Source organism: Hemitrygon akajei, chromosome 1, assembly GCF_048418815.1.
Source record: "Hemitrygon akajei chromosome 1, sHemAka1.3, whole genome shotgun sequence".
In the NCBI taxonomy this organism is placed as follows: Eukaryota; Metazoa; Chordata; class Chondrichthyes; order Myliobatiformes; family Dasyatidae; genus Hemitrygon; species Hemitrygon akajei.
Genome location: NC_133124.1, coordinates 90,927,966 through 90,941,152, shown reverse-complemented (window position 1 = coordinate 90,941,152; position 13,187 = coordinate 90,927,966). Strand labels below are relative to the sequence as shown.

The window sequence follows — 13,187 nt, the reverse complement described above, 5'->3', positions numbered from 1 at the left end:
GGTTGCCCATTGTTAGTTCAAGAAAATCGTTTCTGTGATACCCGCCACCGGCTCCCAGGCAAGGGAACCGAACGCACGTGGCTTCCTTCAAATGGCTGCCCGCTATTACGGGATCGCTAGCATGTCTTCTGGTGCGTCTAAAGGGGTTGATCCCCAGACCTTCTTTTATCCTTACTCACGGGGTCTCAGATGTCAATCAGGTTGGGATGATGCAATCTCTCCCTGTCACCCAGCCCACATTGCCCTGAGGGCTTGCATGTAGCCCAGACCCCATTCCACAAAGGTGTCTCCAAGAGACAATGGCCGTTATCCGTGGCTTTGTCTTGCTGAGGGGCCAGGACACATTCCAAAACCTTGAGGATTCTCTCTCATTTCCTGGGTCCAAGACCTGAATTAATAGCGATCTTGCGATTCTCAAGAAGGAGGGGGCTGCGGTCATAACACCAGCAAAGATAGGAGTATCCGTTGAAATCTGATGATACTATTTTTAACAGTATTTATTAGTAAAAATACACAAAAATAATATCAATGCAAACATACAGATAATATACGTCATCAATACTAAACCTAAAAGTGCGGGTATAATAATAATCAATAAGAAATAAGCTCTATCGTTGTCTAGGGGATAATGAATTGTCCGAGGGAAATATAAAGTTCAGTTCAGTTCATACAGGCTGCAGTAGTTGTTGTTCACTGTGTTGCAATTGTTGGAGAGAGAGAGAGAGAGAGAGAGTAACTTGCCGACTTTCCTTTTACGATCTTGATCAGTCTCCGTCCTTTAGCTAGACCGTTCCGTGGAGGACTCATCACCCAGGCAAGGGTGGACACACACACAAGCCCCCACAGGTCTCGTAGCGTCTGTCCTGGTGCGTCTGAGGGGTGTTCCCCAGACCCTACTTTTATCCCCACTCACAGGGTCTCAGATGTCAGTCAGGTTGGGATGATGCAATTCCTCAACCAGACCACTCTGGTTGCCCCCTGAGGGGTTTCAATGAATAGAACAGTACTCAATACACAATTCCTTCTTCAAGAGACAATAGCAGTAATCTCTCTCTTTGTCAATAGGAGACATTCCAACCTGTGGCTTCTCTCTCATCAATTTTTCATGAGCGTTGTCAATCTCTCTCATTTCCTGGGTATCAGACCCGAAATAATAGCGATTTTGCGATTCTCAAAAAGGGGGGGGGTGACTTTGCACCCTTCTGCCCATCAGAGTTGCTCCTCATTTGTAACACCCCCATCCTTCTAAGAATTTTTACCACAGGGAAAAATTAACTAATACAGAGTCTTACAGAATTTCAGAATCTAACACAATACAAAAGAGTTTTTCACTACAGAGTAATAGTTATACATTCAATTTAGCATCTAAACAGTTAGCGATTACATTGTCACTTCCTTTAATATCTTAATATCTTGTACCTTAATAAATTCCTGTAGCATCAGACTCCAATTTAATAACCACCTATTTTTATTCCTTTTCTTCAGCAAAAACAAAACTAACGGGTTGTAATCTTAAGTATATAATACAAAATGTGAACCAATACATGTGTGATTATTCTGTAGTACATTACAAAAGTTTATGCAAATACTAATCTATATTTTACTTTTAAACTTAACAGTCAATCTTCCATGGTGTTGTCTTTATTATTTACATGCTTGGTCGAAATCCCTTAAAGCCAGATTCTGTTATTTAAAGTGGCATTTTTCAACCTTTGCCCCTTTTCCACTTAACGCTCAGGTGGTTAGCTTGCTCACCAGTGTGGAATAGGCTTTTGCATGCTCCTTTCATAGGAGTTATTTTATCAACAATGTTTTCCAAACTTAGCCCATCTTCTGAACTTCCACACAATTCTTTATTTTTAAGCAAGTCGTTAGTTTTATCTTCAGGACCCTTCATTCTATTAGTTTTCAGTTTAATATCTGCAAGTGATCCCTCTTTGTCCAAACAACATTTCAAATTCTGCCTCTTTACAGCACACCCTTGAATAACATTAGCGAGTGGGATACCTTTACATTCCAAATCAAACTGTAATTGATTCACAGGCACCTTGTTAACAAGCCATTGTTCCTTCAGCCTGGTTACTGCTTCTGAAACCAATCCAGACTTTAAATTTTCTTCATTCAATTTAGGAACTACACTTTTCCCTTCTCCTTTAATAATAATATCCACATCACCACCTTTTATCTCCTCACTAACTTTTAACACACCTTCTAACACAAACAAATGGGAATTCTCACTTCCCACTAGTACCAAGGTTAACCCTTTCTTCACTGCACCAAGTCCATCTGACCCAAAAGGACTGCATTCCTTTTCAACTAAATCATATACCTCAGACTTTTCCTGAGTTTCATTACTAGGTTCAGTACCATGTGCATCCACATCTTGAACACACTCAAACAGGACATCTGCCTCTTCCAGGCTTTCAATACCCGTCCCCTTTTCAAATTCTAAGTTCCCCTGATCCTCCCAGTTACTCTCTGGGCAACTCCCATCCGGAGTAAACTCAACCCTGCGGGTTAAAACAACTTCATCTGCTAACCCAGCAGACTCCTTCAAGGTAATAGCATCCTTTTCATCTAGGACTGCCCTTATTTCATTATCGGGAACACATTTAAAATTTTCAACTTCTTCAAACAGTTCTGTCAAGCCAGACAGATCATCCATGTCCAACCTTGGACCTTCTAACAGCCTTATCTGTTTCTCATTTTTACTCCGTGCCTCTATAAATTCCCTGTTGGCTAAGGGTAGGTCTACCTCCTCTCCTTTACTCTCTTTCACCTCTCTACTCTCCGTTTTACCACCCTCTAACCCCTCTTGGTACAGGGTAGGTAAAAACGTCTCAGCCAAATCCACACAGGACTCATTTAAAATGGTCTCTTTCTCAGCTGCCTTTCTCGACATGCTGCGAGTGATTGCACATGCGGGGTAGATCTAGGGGCGGATCCTCAACACTTACAGGCTTGCTCGTCAGCTTCCTTGCTGAACACACGTCACCACCTGCTAAGTCATTACCAAGAAGGACGTCCACGCCTTCTCTCGGGAATTCTGATCGCACCCCTATTTCAATTGGTCCAGATACCAGATCACAATTTATAATGATCCTATGCAAAGGCACAGCTTCTGTCCCTTTTCCTATGCCTCTCAAAACTACCTCTCCAGTCTCAGGACCAAAATCTAGTACCTTACCGAGAATCAATGACTGCTCAGCTCCAGTATCTCTCCAGATCCACACTGGAACTGGTGTTTCTCCCCCTTTCACAGACACGGTCCCTTCTGAAATAAATTTCTCATGCCCCTCTCGTATTTTATCTACCTGGGGCTTTCTCGTCGATTTGCTGATTGACACAATACACCCTGTAGGGACTGCTGCGTTCCCTTTTCCTGTCTCCTTCCTCGGAGCAAAGCACTTAGATGCAATATGACCCACCTTTCCACAATTAAAACAGGTCAAGCCAGGAACCCTCCTGCCAGCCTGCCTTTCTTCCTCCTTACTTTTACCACTAGCTCCCGGCTGAACTTCGGCCTCAGCCGGCAGGTTTTCTCTACCGTTCCCACGGTCTTTCTGGTAACTCTTATTTGAGGAAAACTTTGTCTTGTGGGTTAGGGCATATTCATCTGCGAACCTGGCAAATTCTGATATGGACTTATTTGGCTTCTCGTTCAAATACATCCGGATATCATCCGAAACACAACCTTTAAATTCCTCAATCAGAATTAACTCCCTGAAACGCCGAAAATCCTCTTCCACCCTTTCTGCCGCACACCAGCGATCCAAGAGCACACCCTTCTCATAGGCAAACTCTGCATATGTCTGATTCCACACTTTCTTTAAATCTCTGAACTTGTGTCTATATGCCTCAGGTACCAATTCGTAGGCCCGAAGAATGGCCTGTTTTACTTCCTCGTAATTCTCATGCTCCTCCTCCTCCACAGACAACGCCGCATATGCCCGTTGTGCCTTCCCTTTTAACACACTTTGTAACAACGCCACCCACTGATCTCTGGGCCACTTCTGATTCACTGCCACCTTTTCAAAATGCAAGAAATAACTATCAACATCCGTCTCCTCAAACGGAGGTACTAACCTAAACTCCCGGCTAACATTAAACCTCTCCTCTCGGTCTGCCCTTTGAGCTCTTCGCTCTTGCCTTAACTTCTCCATGTCCAGCTCATGCTGCCTCTGTTTCTCCTTCTCCTTCTGGTTTTCAGCTCTTTCCTTCTCCTTTTCAGCTGCTACCAGCTGTTTTAACCTAATTTCATGCTCCCTCTTCACCTCTAACTCCTTTAGCTGGAGCTCATACTCCCTTTTCTTCTGTTCCAACCTTAATTTTTCCAACTCTAACTGAGCCGTCCCAATAGTGGTACCTTTTCAGGGATATTTTCCAATACCTCAGCCGAAAACACATTCTTCTCAATATAATACTGAGTTATGGCCCTCCACATCTCCCACTTTTTCATTGACAACCTCACCTCTGTGAGATTTAGTCCTTTCGCAATATTTACCAAGTCCGTCTTTGTGGCCTCCTCTAGCGCCTTCAAAGTTGGGTTTTGTGTAAATTCGTCTACGTCTATCTTTGCTGGTTTCCTGTCTGGTTACCCGCGCAACCAGATCCAAGTCTGGACTTAAAAGCCTGATTTACTGGTCCTCCAATTTGGTATCAAATCTCGAAACGAGGCCCCAAGTTGTTACGAACCCCGTAACTGGGTGTCTTACCAGCAAAGATAGGAGTATCCGTTGAAGTCTGATGATACTATTTTTAACAGTATTTATTAGTAAAAATACACAAAAATAATATCAATGCAAATATACAGATAATATACGTCATCAATACTAAACCTAAAAGTGTGGGTATAATAATAATCAATAAGAAATAAGCTCTATCGTTGTCTAGGGGATAATGAATTGTCCGAAGGAAATATAAAGTTCAGTTCAGTTCATACAGGCTGCAGTAGTTGTTGTTCACTGTGTTGCAATTGTTGGAGAGAGAGAGAGAGAGAGAGAGAGAGAGTAACTTGCCGACTTTCCTTTTATGATCTTGATCAGTCTCCGTCCTTTAGCTAGACCGTTCCGTAGAGGACTCATCACCCAGGCAAGGGTGGACACACACACAAGCCCCCACCGGTCTCGTAGCGTCTGTCCTGGTGCGTCTGAGGGGTGTTCCCCAGACCCTACTTTTATCCCCACTCACGGGGTCTCAGATGTCAGTCAGGTTGGGATGATGCAATCCCTCAACCAGACCACTCTGGTTACCCCCTGAGGGGTTTCAATGAATAGAACAGTACTCAATACACAATTCCTTCTTCAAGAGACAATAGCAGTAATCTCTCTCTTTGTCAATAGGAGACATTCCAACCTGTGGCTTCTCTCTCATCAATTTTTCATGAGTGTTGTCAATCTCTCTCATTTCCTGGGTATCAGACCCAAAATAATAGCGATTTTGCGATTCTCAAAAAGGGGGGGGGGGCGACTTTGCACCCTTCTGCCCATCAGAGTTGCTCCTCATTTGTAACAAACCGTATACTACCCAGGATCCATTTCCTTATAGGCATTCACAGTAGATTCAAGGAAATACAATAGAATCAATAAAAACAAAGACAGATAAACAACCAGTGTGCAAAAGGGGTGGCATGGTAGCATAGTGGTTAGCACCACGCTTTTCAGTACAGATAACCTGGGTTCAATTCCCATCACTGCCTGTAAAGAGTTTGTTTGTTCTCCCTGTGACTGCATGGGTTTCCTCTGGGTCCTCTGGTTTCCTCCCACTGTCCAAAGACGTACCGATTGGTAAGTTCATTGGCCATTATAAACTGTCCTGTAATTAGGCGAGAACTAAATCGGGGAATTGCTGGATGGCATGGCTCATAGGGCCAAGAGGGCATATTCCACGCTAATTCTCAATAAAAAAAGAAAACAAACTGTGCAAATACATAAATAAATAACAGATAATACTAAGATATGAGTTGTGGAGTCCTTGATAGTGAGTCCATAAGTGTGGAATCAGTTTGATGTTGAGGTGAGTGTGGTTATCTAGATTGCTTCAGGAGCCTGCTGGTTGAGGGGCAATAACTGTTCCTGAACCCGGTAGTATTGGATGTAAGGCTCCTGTACCTTTTTCTTAATGGCAGCAGAGAGAAAAGAACTTGGATGGTGGGGGCCCTTGTTGATGGATGCTGCTTTCTTGTGGCAGTGCTACTTGTAGCTGTATTGAATGGTGGGAGGGCTTTTCCTATGATGCAATGGACTGCATCCACTACTTTTTATAGGTTTTTTCCATTCACGGGCATTGGTCTTTCCATATCAAGCTGTGATGGAACCTGTCATGATACTCTCCACCGTGCATCCAGAAGTTTTTAAAGTTTTAAATGTAAATTTGAATTTGTGCTAGCTTCTAAAAAAAAAACAGAGGCACTGCTGTGCCTTCTTTGTAGTGACTCTTACATGCTCATCCTAGGACAAAGTCTCTGAAATGATAACACTAAGGAATTTAAAGTTACTGATCCTCTCCAACTCAGTTCAATAAATTAGAGTCAAGATACACAATAGTTATTTGCTTTGAATTTTATTCAAAATGACTTCAGTATAAGAAGCAGCAAATGTATTGAATTCAGGGAGTAGTACCTCATCACAAACAGCGAACGTTTCTTAAGAAAATTCATTAGGAGTAGTTCTTGTTAGCTGGATGAAGACTGACAAGTAATTCTTAACATCTTCTTCTTCTTCTTCTTCTTGGCAATCTTCTAATGTGGCGTCTTCTACAATATGTTTTTGACCTGTCTCTTTTACTTAGATTTAATCGTCGTAAGTGCTGCCTCCGTACATAACAAGTTTGTTGTTTCTTAGCAGGCTTGCAGCACTTCATTATTGTATCTCATCCACCTTTCTTTTGACTCTTAAATCTCAGCGTCCTGTCTTTTAGTTACGTTTAAATATCCTTCGCAGCTTAAATATATAAAGTATCCCATTATGATGTGTTAGAGTTTTGTGACCATTCATGCCTTGTAAGGTATTGACAACATGATGTATTCAGTCTCAATTGTGATGGAGAGGCGATATCACTACCTTATAAGGAATTGGGTACAGCTGGGATCTGTTACCTCTTTTTCATCCTTCATTTTGTTAAAATTTTGTGTAGAGTAAGTTCATCAGTAGCCCCTGAACAGCAAGTGATATCTACATTTCTGAGGTCAGGTAGATCACAAGCAGCTGCAGAGCAAATCTCTCACTACTTAATACTGTCCTCACCCCGCTCCCCCCTTTTCTATATAATGCACAAGCCACTATTATTGCCTTTTAAGTACATCATTAATTAAATGCCAAATTAGAGGGAGTTGTTCAACACAAAGACTCGAGTGAAGCCGTGTGTTGGCTTTTTCAGGTAATCTGTTGTGCCCTTCACTCTCCATGAACATAATAAATATAGAACAATTAAACCTAGAGCCGCAAGCTTTACTGGCTGCTTTTGGGTTAATTATTCCAGATTTAATAAGTGGCAGCTCAGTGGGAAGATTTATGGAGATTGGATTCCAGCATTCCCAATTTTGAGAACTGGATTCAAATCCAGCATGTCTGATGAAAAGATATAGAATATGCATTGCAGTCCATGCATATTCCTCAAGAAAAGAATAAAGTTGCTATTTCTTAATTAGATGGTCTAATTGTTTTAGAATGCAGTACACAAGGGCATTCAGTTTGTTGTGTCTTGTGACTTCTATGGAAGAACTGTCTTAAGAATTTCCACTTGCTTGTTCTTTGCAATTGTCTCCCCTTCACCACTAACCTCATTTCCTTTTGAAAGTTGTTATCAACTCTAATTTGCACAGCAGCTAAAGAAACTGGTCCAATTTAGGTGGCATCTTTATGCAGTGATTACCTCAAGGGATTTCATGAAAGTGTAGTCAAACTTTAGACAGAGCTGCATAAGGAGCTATTTGGGCCTGCAACAACAGGCTTTCGTGTAAAGCCCTCTATGCGTAGTAGATAAAATGAATTTTCACCTCCTCTCTGGTTCTTAGCAATTACTTTAAATCTGTATCTTCCACCTGTGTGTGAGTTTATGTAGCTTTTTTGCAATATTATATTCAAGTTCTTGAGTCTTGACTTCCCATATTAATCGCAAAAAGTTGCCTCATCTCCTTGTCTCAAAAGATCCTGGTGGGATTTATATACAGTGCATAGTAGCCAGGATGTGAGGTGCACATAACAACAAGAGATTAAAAACGGAACTAAGAAAGACAATGTTACAATGGTAATGTTGGACTTCAATATGCAGATAGACTGAAAAAAATCAAGCTGTCACAGGACTTGATTTTTCCAGTTGATCTACACACTGTTATGTAGACTGTATGTACAATATCCCTACTAGATGGCTCCCACTAGGGAAATCGCAATTCTGGATTTCATGCTGTGCAATAAACAAAATTTGAGTAAAGAGATTAAGATAAAGGAACCCTTTGGAGTCAGTGATCATAATATGATAGAATTTACCCTGCAAGTTTGCTGGAGGATTGGAGGATAGCAAATGATGTTTCATTGTTTAAGAAAGGCTCCAAGCTGTGAAATTATAGGCCAGCAAGCCTGATATCAATAGTGGATACGTTATTGGAAGTGGATACGTTATTGGTAGTGGATACATTGTTGGTAGTGGATATGTTATTGGAAGGCGTATGAGGGACTTATATAAAGGGACTGTATATAAAAGTATTTGGATAGGCAGAGACTGATTAGGCTTAAATTGCCCCTCGTGTGGGTGTGAGGAGAGAGTGTGGCATGAGTAAAAGTAGATTAGTGCAAGTGGACGTTTGGCAGGGACTTGGTGGGCTGAAGGGCCTGTTTTTGAGCTCTATCACATGATTCTAATAGCCTGAAAAATACACACATAAGCCACACTGGAACTGTTGCCTCTTCTGTAATGTCTGGCAGTAGTGCATTGCAAACTAATTACTGGGCCCAAACGTTTCCCAATTCAAATCAACTAGGAATGATTCCATTGAGAAGCACCAAGCCAGTTTCTTTGAACAACATAGAAAACAGTGCTAATCTAACTTCCATAGATTGTTCCTTGTTTTGTGAATATGCCATGGACTGCTGAATACATCAGCAGTAGCAAGAAATACAATAAAATAGAGGCTTGCATTTACATAGCATGTTTCCCATCATCCCAAAGAACTTCAGAGGCAATGAAATATTTTTGAAATGTAATATTTTTATTATATGAAAAGCAGCTGCTAATTTGCATACAGTAATGCTTTACAAACTCATTTGGATAACAAAGGGACGTTGACCTGTAATATTAACTCTTGTTTCTCTCTCTACAAATGCTGCTTAACCTGCTCAGCATTTCCAATAGTTCCTATTTTTATTTCAGATTATTGGCTTCTTCAGTACTTTACCTTTGTAACATTGATAGTCAAGTCAAATTTATCACCACATGCACAGGTACTGTGAAGTACAGGTCCAATGAAAAGGTCCATAAATAGTTTGTAAATTATATAAGACAGTGAAGAGAAAAAATACTACGCAAAGCAAAATGTGTGCAAGTGAAAACACACTTAGAGACAAGTCCATAACAGGTGGTCTTTATTTTTCAGTTGCTGTAGCAAGGATAGGTTCGTTCAAGAACCTCAAAGTTGTAGGAAAAGAGCTCTTCCTGAACCTTCTGATGTGAGATTTCAGGCTTCTGTACCTTCTGTTTGACAATAGTGGAACAAAGTCATGACCCAGGCAGCAGGGATCCTAGATGATAAGGCCCACTGAAGATGCAGCACCTGCTATAGATGCTGTTGCTGAAGGGGTGGGTTGTGCCCATGATTGACTGGGCCACAACCACTCTTGTTTATAGTCTCTTACATTAGGGTGGCATGGTACACCCTCTCCTCATTATATGCGGGGGATATGTTCCTCGAAGTCGGCGCATAATGTGAATAATTATTTAAATGGAGAAAATAGGGATGTGTTCCAGAGGGCTTCCTAAATATATTTTATCTGTAATTTATTCACATTTTCATACCAATGCAACACAAAAGCAGTACCACAAGATGACATTTGTATTATATTTCATCAATTTAAGGTAATATTCAATGCAATAAATCATAGAAAGTTAACATCCTGGGGTGTACAGTACTCACCAACAGAGGCAGGCGTGTTCGCTCCGGGAGATGAGTGGTTGTTATGGTGTCGGGCAGCTTTACATGGATAAGGTGGATGGTTGTGGTTGTCAGGATCACATCAAGGGGTGAAGGAAGACTCACAGAACTCCCAGCAGCAGGAGATGACACCGGTTTGAAGAAAGCGGTGAGGGTTGTTTGCTTGGCAGCATTTTGATTTTCAGCATAAATTTGCTTGTAGGGAAGAAGGATTGATGGCAGGGAATGACTGAAATGCTGACTCTGTTCTAAACTTGGGTCCATGTCCATCGCCATTTCTGCCAAGTGTTCCGACTTCCACCATTTCCTCACCGTTGGTAAACTCCGGAGATTTTCAAAATCATTTTTTGTTTGCAGCATCTGAGAGACAGTTCGCCATTAAAAAAAAATACGTACGCCATGAATGTGGATTACACCTTGGTCGAGTGATTGAATCAGCGATGTTGTGTTAGGCAGCAGGAAATGCACTGTTATGTTAGGATGAATGCTGTCCAAACATTTAGGTTGGGCTGGCGCATTGTCAAGCAACAAAAGAACTTTAAAGGCAAGACTCTGTTCCCGGCAGTAGCATCCCAGAGCTGCGTTACCTTCAGCTGATGCTGTGCTGTTTATAATTTCCTAATTTTTTTCAAGTGTTAAAACGGTTCTCTGCCACACGGCTGATGGCCCAGGACATAACATCGGACGCTTAGGAGGCATAGTTAAATATTTCAAGCACAAAATCACTGCACCGTAGGTAAAACCAACAAAAGTTTAAGAGCTCAAGATCGCACATCCATACATTGCCAAAACCAATGCGATACTGGCAGGAGTGAGACTGTGAGACGTGCGCGTGACTTGTATTGGCAGAAAAGTGGTGCTTCTCGTCCCAACAGTGAAACTGTGAGGTGTGCACACCTGACTTGTATTGGCAGGAAAGCAGTGCTCCTCACATAACTGTGAGTTTTGGACGCATATAAGGAGACATTGGTAGAAATAGGTTCCTCGCATAACTGTGAATCCACATTGTCTGAAGACGCATATAATGAGGATAGGATGTAGTGCAGTGGTTAGCATAATGCTTTACAGTACGTGCGATCCAGGTTCAATTCCCTTAAGGAGTTTGTATGTTCTCCCCATGACTACGTAAGTTTCCTCCCTCAGTCCAAAGATCTACCTGTAGGTAGGTTAATTGGTTATTGTAAATTGTCCGGTGGTTAGGCAAGAATTAAATCTGGGGATTGCAGGGTGGCGTAGCTCAAAGGGCTGGAAGTGTCAATACCACACAGCATCTTAATAAATAAATAGCATCCCGTATATTGGTATAATTTGTATATATGGTATTGTCTGAGGAATAGGCAATGATCTGGATAGCAAAGACTACTCATCTTCTCTCAGAAGGATGCCAGAGAAATTTTTTATAGACACTTGAGAGAATAGGCAAGATCTTGAAATAATGTTTCACTCAGAATCAGCACCAGAATCCCACCTGAGATACCTGTGCTGAACTCTCTGCAGCCTTCGGCTCAGAGGCAAGATTGGATCCTTCTCAGGCACAGACAGCAACAGGGAATTGGGGGGAAAATTGTGGCCTCTTTAACATGTTCTATATTTCATTGTCTTTATTTTCAGCGTAAGGATCAGTTGCCTCTACATTTTGCTGCCAGTCGACCCAGTGGTGCTCTCAACATAGTACAGATGCTACTGAGGTCCTCGAACAAAGATGCTCGATTGATGCAAGATAAGGTAGGAGATAGGCACTCTTTACCTTTAATAGCCGCAGCTAAGTATGCTTGGGTTCTATTCATGTGTAGTGAATATGTAATAAATTCTGGCCTGTCCTTGGTTTTATAAAATATTACTGATATACTGTTATCTTGCTGTACTACTTTCTCAAAAAAGAGCTTACACTTTTAATCAATGAACGGAGACTTGAATCTTTTATTTCAAATAGTAATAGAATGACAATTTTTCATTCTTATCTGTTGTCCAGGAAAAGCAATGATTTACCTCATTAATGCTCATCAGTATAACATTGCAATGAAGAACAGCTAATAAACTAGCTTCTGATCAATAACTAACTACCCTACCGCTGAAATATCTTCTCTCTGGGAGAGGATTACTTACATAAAAAATAGATTACAAGGAAATCTAGGGTTTTCAAGACAAAGAAAAGCTCTGTGTAGAGAACCTACTTGATCATCATGACTGTCAAATCTCTTGCATGTGATATTCTTTTCACGTATTTACTTTTCACTTTTATTCTCTTTTAACCTGCAGAGTTGTTATTCCTCTCTGTGCCTTGTGGCGCACTGGGCAACAACCTTGCCACTTCTTTTGCATTCTGTGTGTTTTTTATGAGGCTGAATTGCTAGCTCAATTCTCAAGTCAGCATATATGGAAAGCATGTGAGGAGCCAGCAGGATTCGAACCCAGGACCACTCACATTAAAGGCTGGTGCTGATGCTACTACACCACTGGCTGGCTATCAATACCTACAGTACCTGTTAATTGCGATGCGTTTCATTACCTTTCACATTTGCCAAACTTCTGAATATACTCAAATCATCTGTACTTTAAATGAAGCAGAAGTACTCAGCTGGTCAGGCAGCATCTGCAAAAGAAAAACAGCTAAGATTTCAAGCCAGTGGTCTTGCCTCAGAACTAATCTATTGGTCCTGCCAGTTTTGCTTATTTTGTTTTTCTTTCTTTAAGATTTTGCATAAATGTGTCATTCTCTAGTATTAATTGCCGTTGTAATAATTCACAAGATAGCAGTGTCTTCAACTCAGCTGACATTGAGTTTCTGGAGGTGCCTATAATCGTCATCCGACACACCTGCCCATATTTAACAATGGCAACCAAAAACAATTTTCTCAACAGATTATCCTGTCCAAAACCAGACGGTGGAAAATCTGATTCAGATGTTACAGAGTTACAGTGCCTCTGAAAAGTCACCTTCAATAGTCAGGTGCTTTTTAGGACTGCAGTTTTTTACGAAAATTCATATTTAGGATAGAATGTCAAAACTGGCATTAAACTATTTTTAATACTCATCATAGAT

At 41.2% G+C, this 13,187-nt stretch overlaps 1 protein-coding gene across 1 annotated transcript in view; it reads left to right on the top strand.

Moving 5' to 3' along the window:
- Nucleotides 1-13,187, top strand: part of trpn1 (transient receptor potential cation channel, subfamily N, member 1) — a 245,911-nt gene that overhangs the window by 140,391 nt on the left and 92,333 nt on the right. Inside the window, exon 4 of the mRNA XM_073047991.1 lies at nt 11,756-11,869. Within this exon, the coding sequence (XP_072904092.1) occupies nt 11,756-11,869 (114 nt within the window). The remainder of the gene's footprint in view (nt 1-11,755; nt 11,870-13,187) is intronic.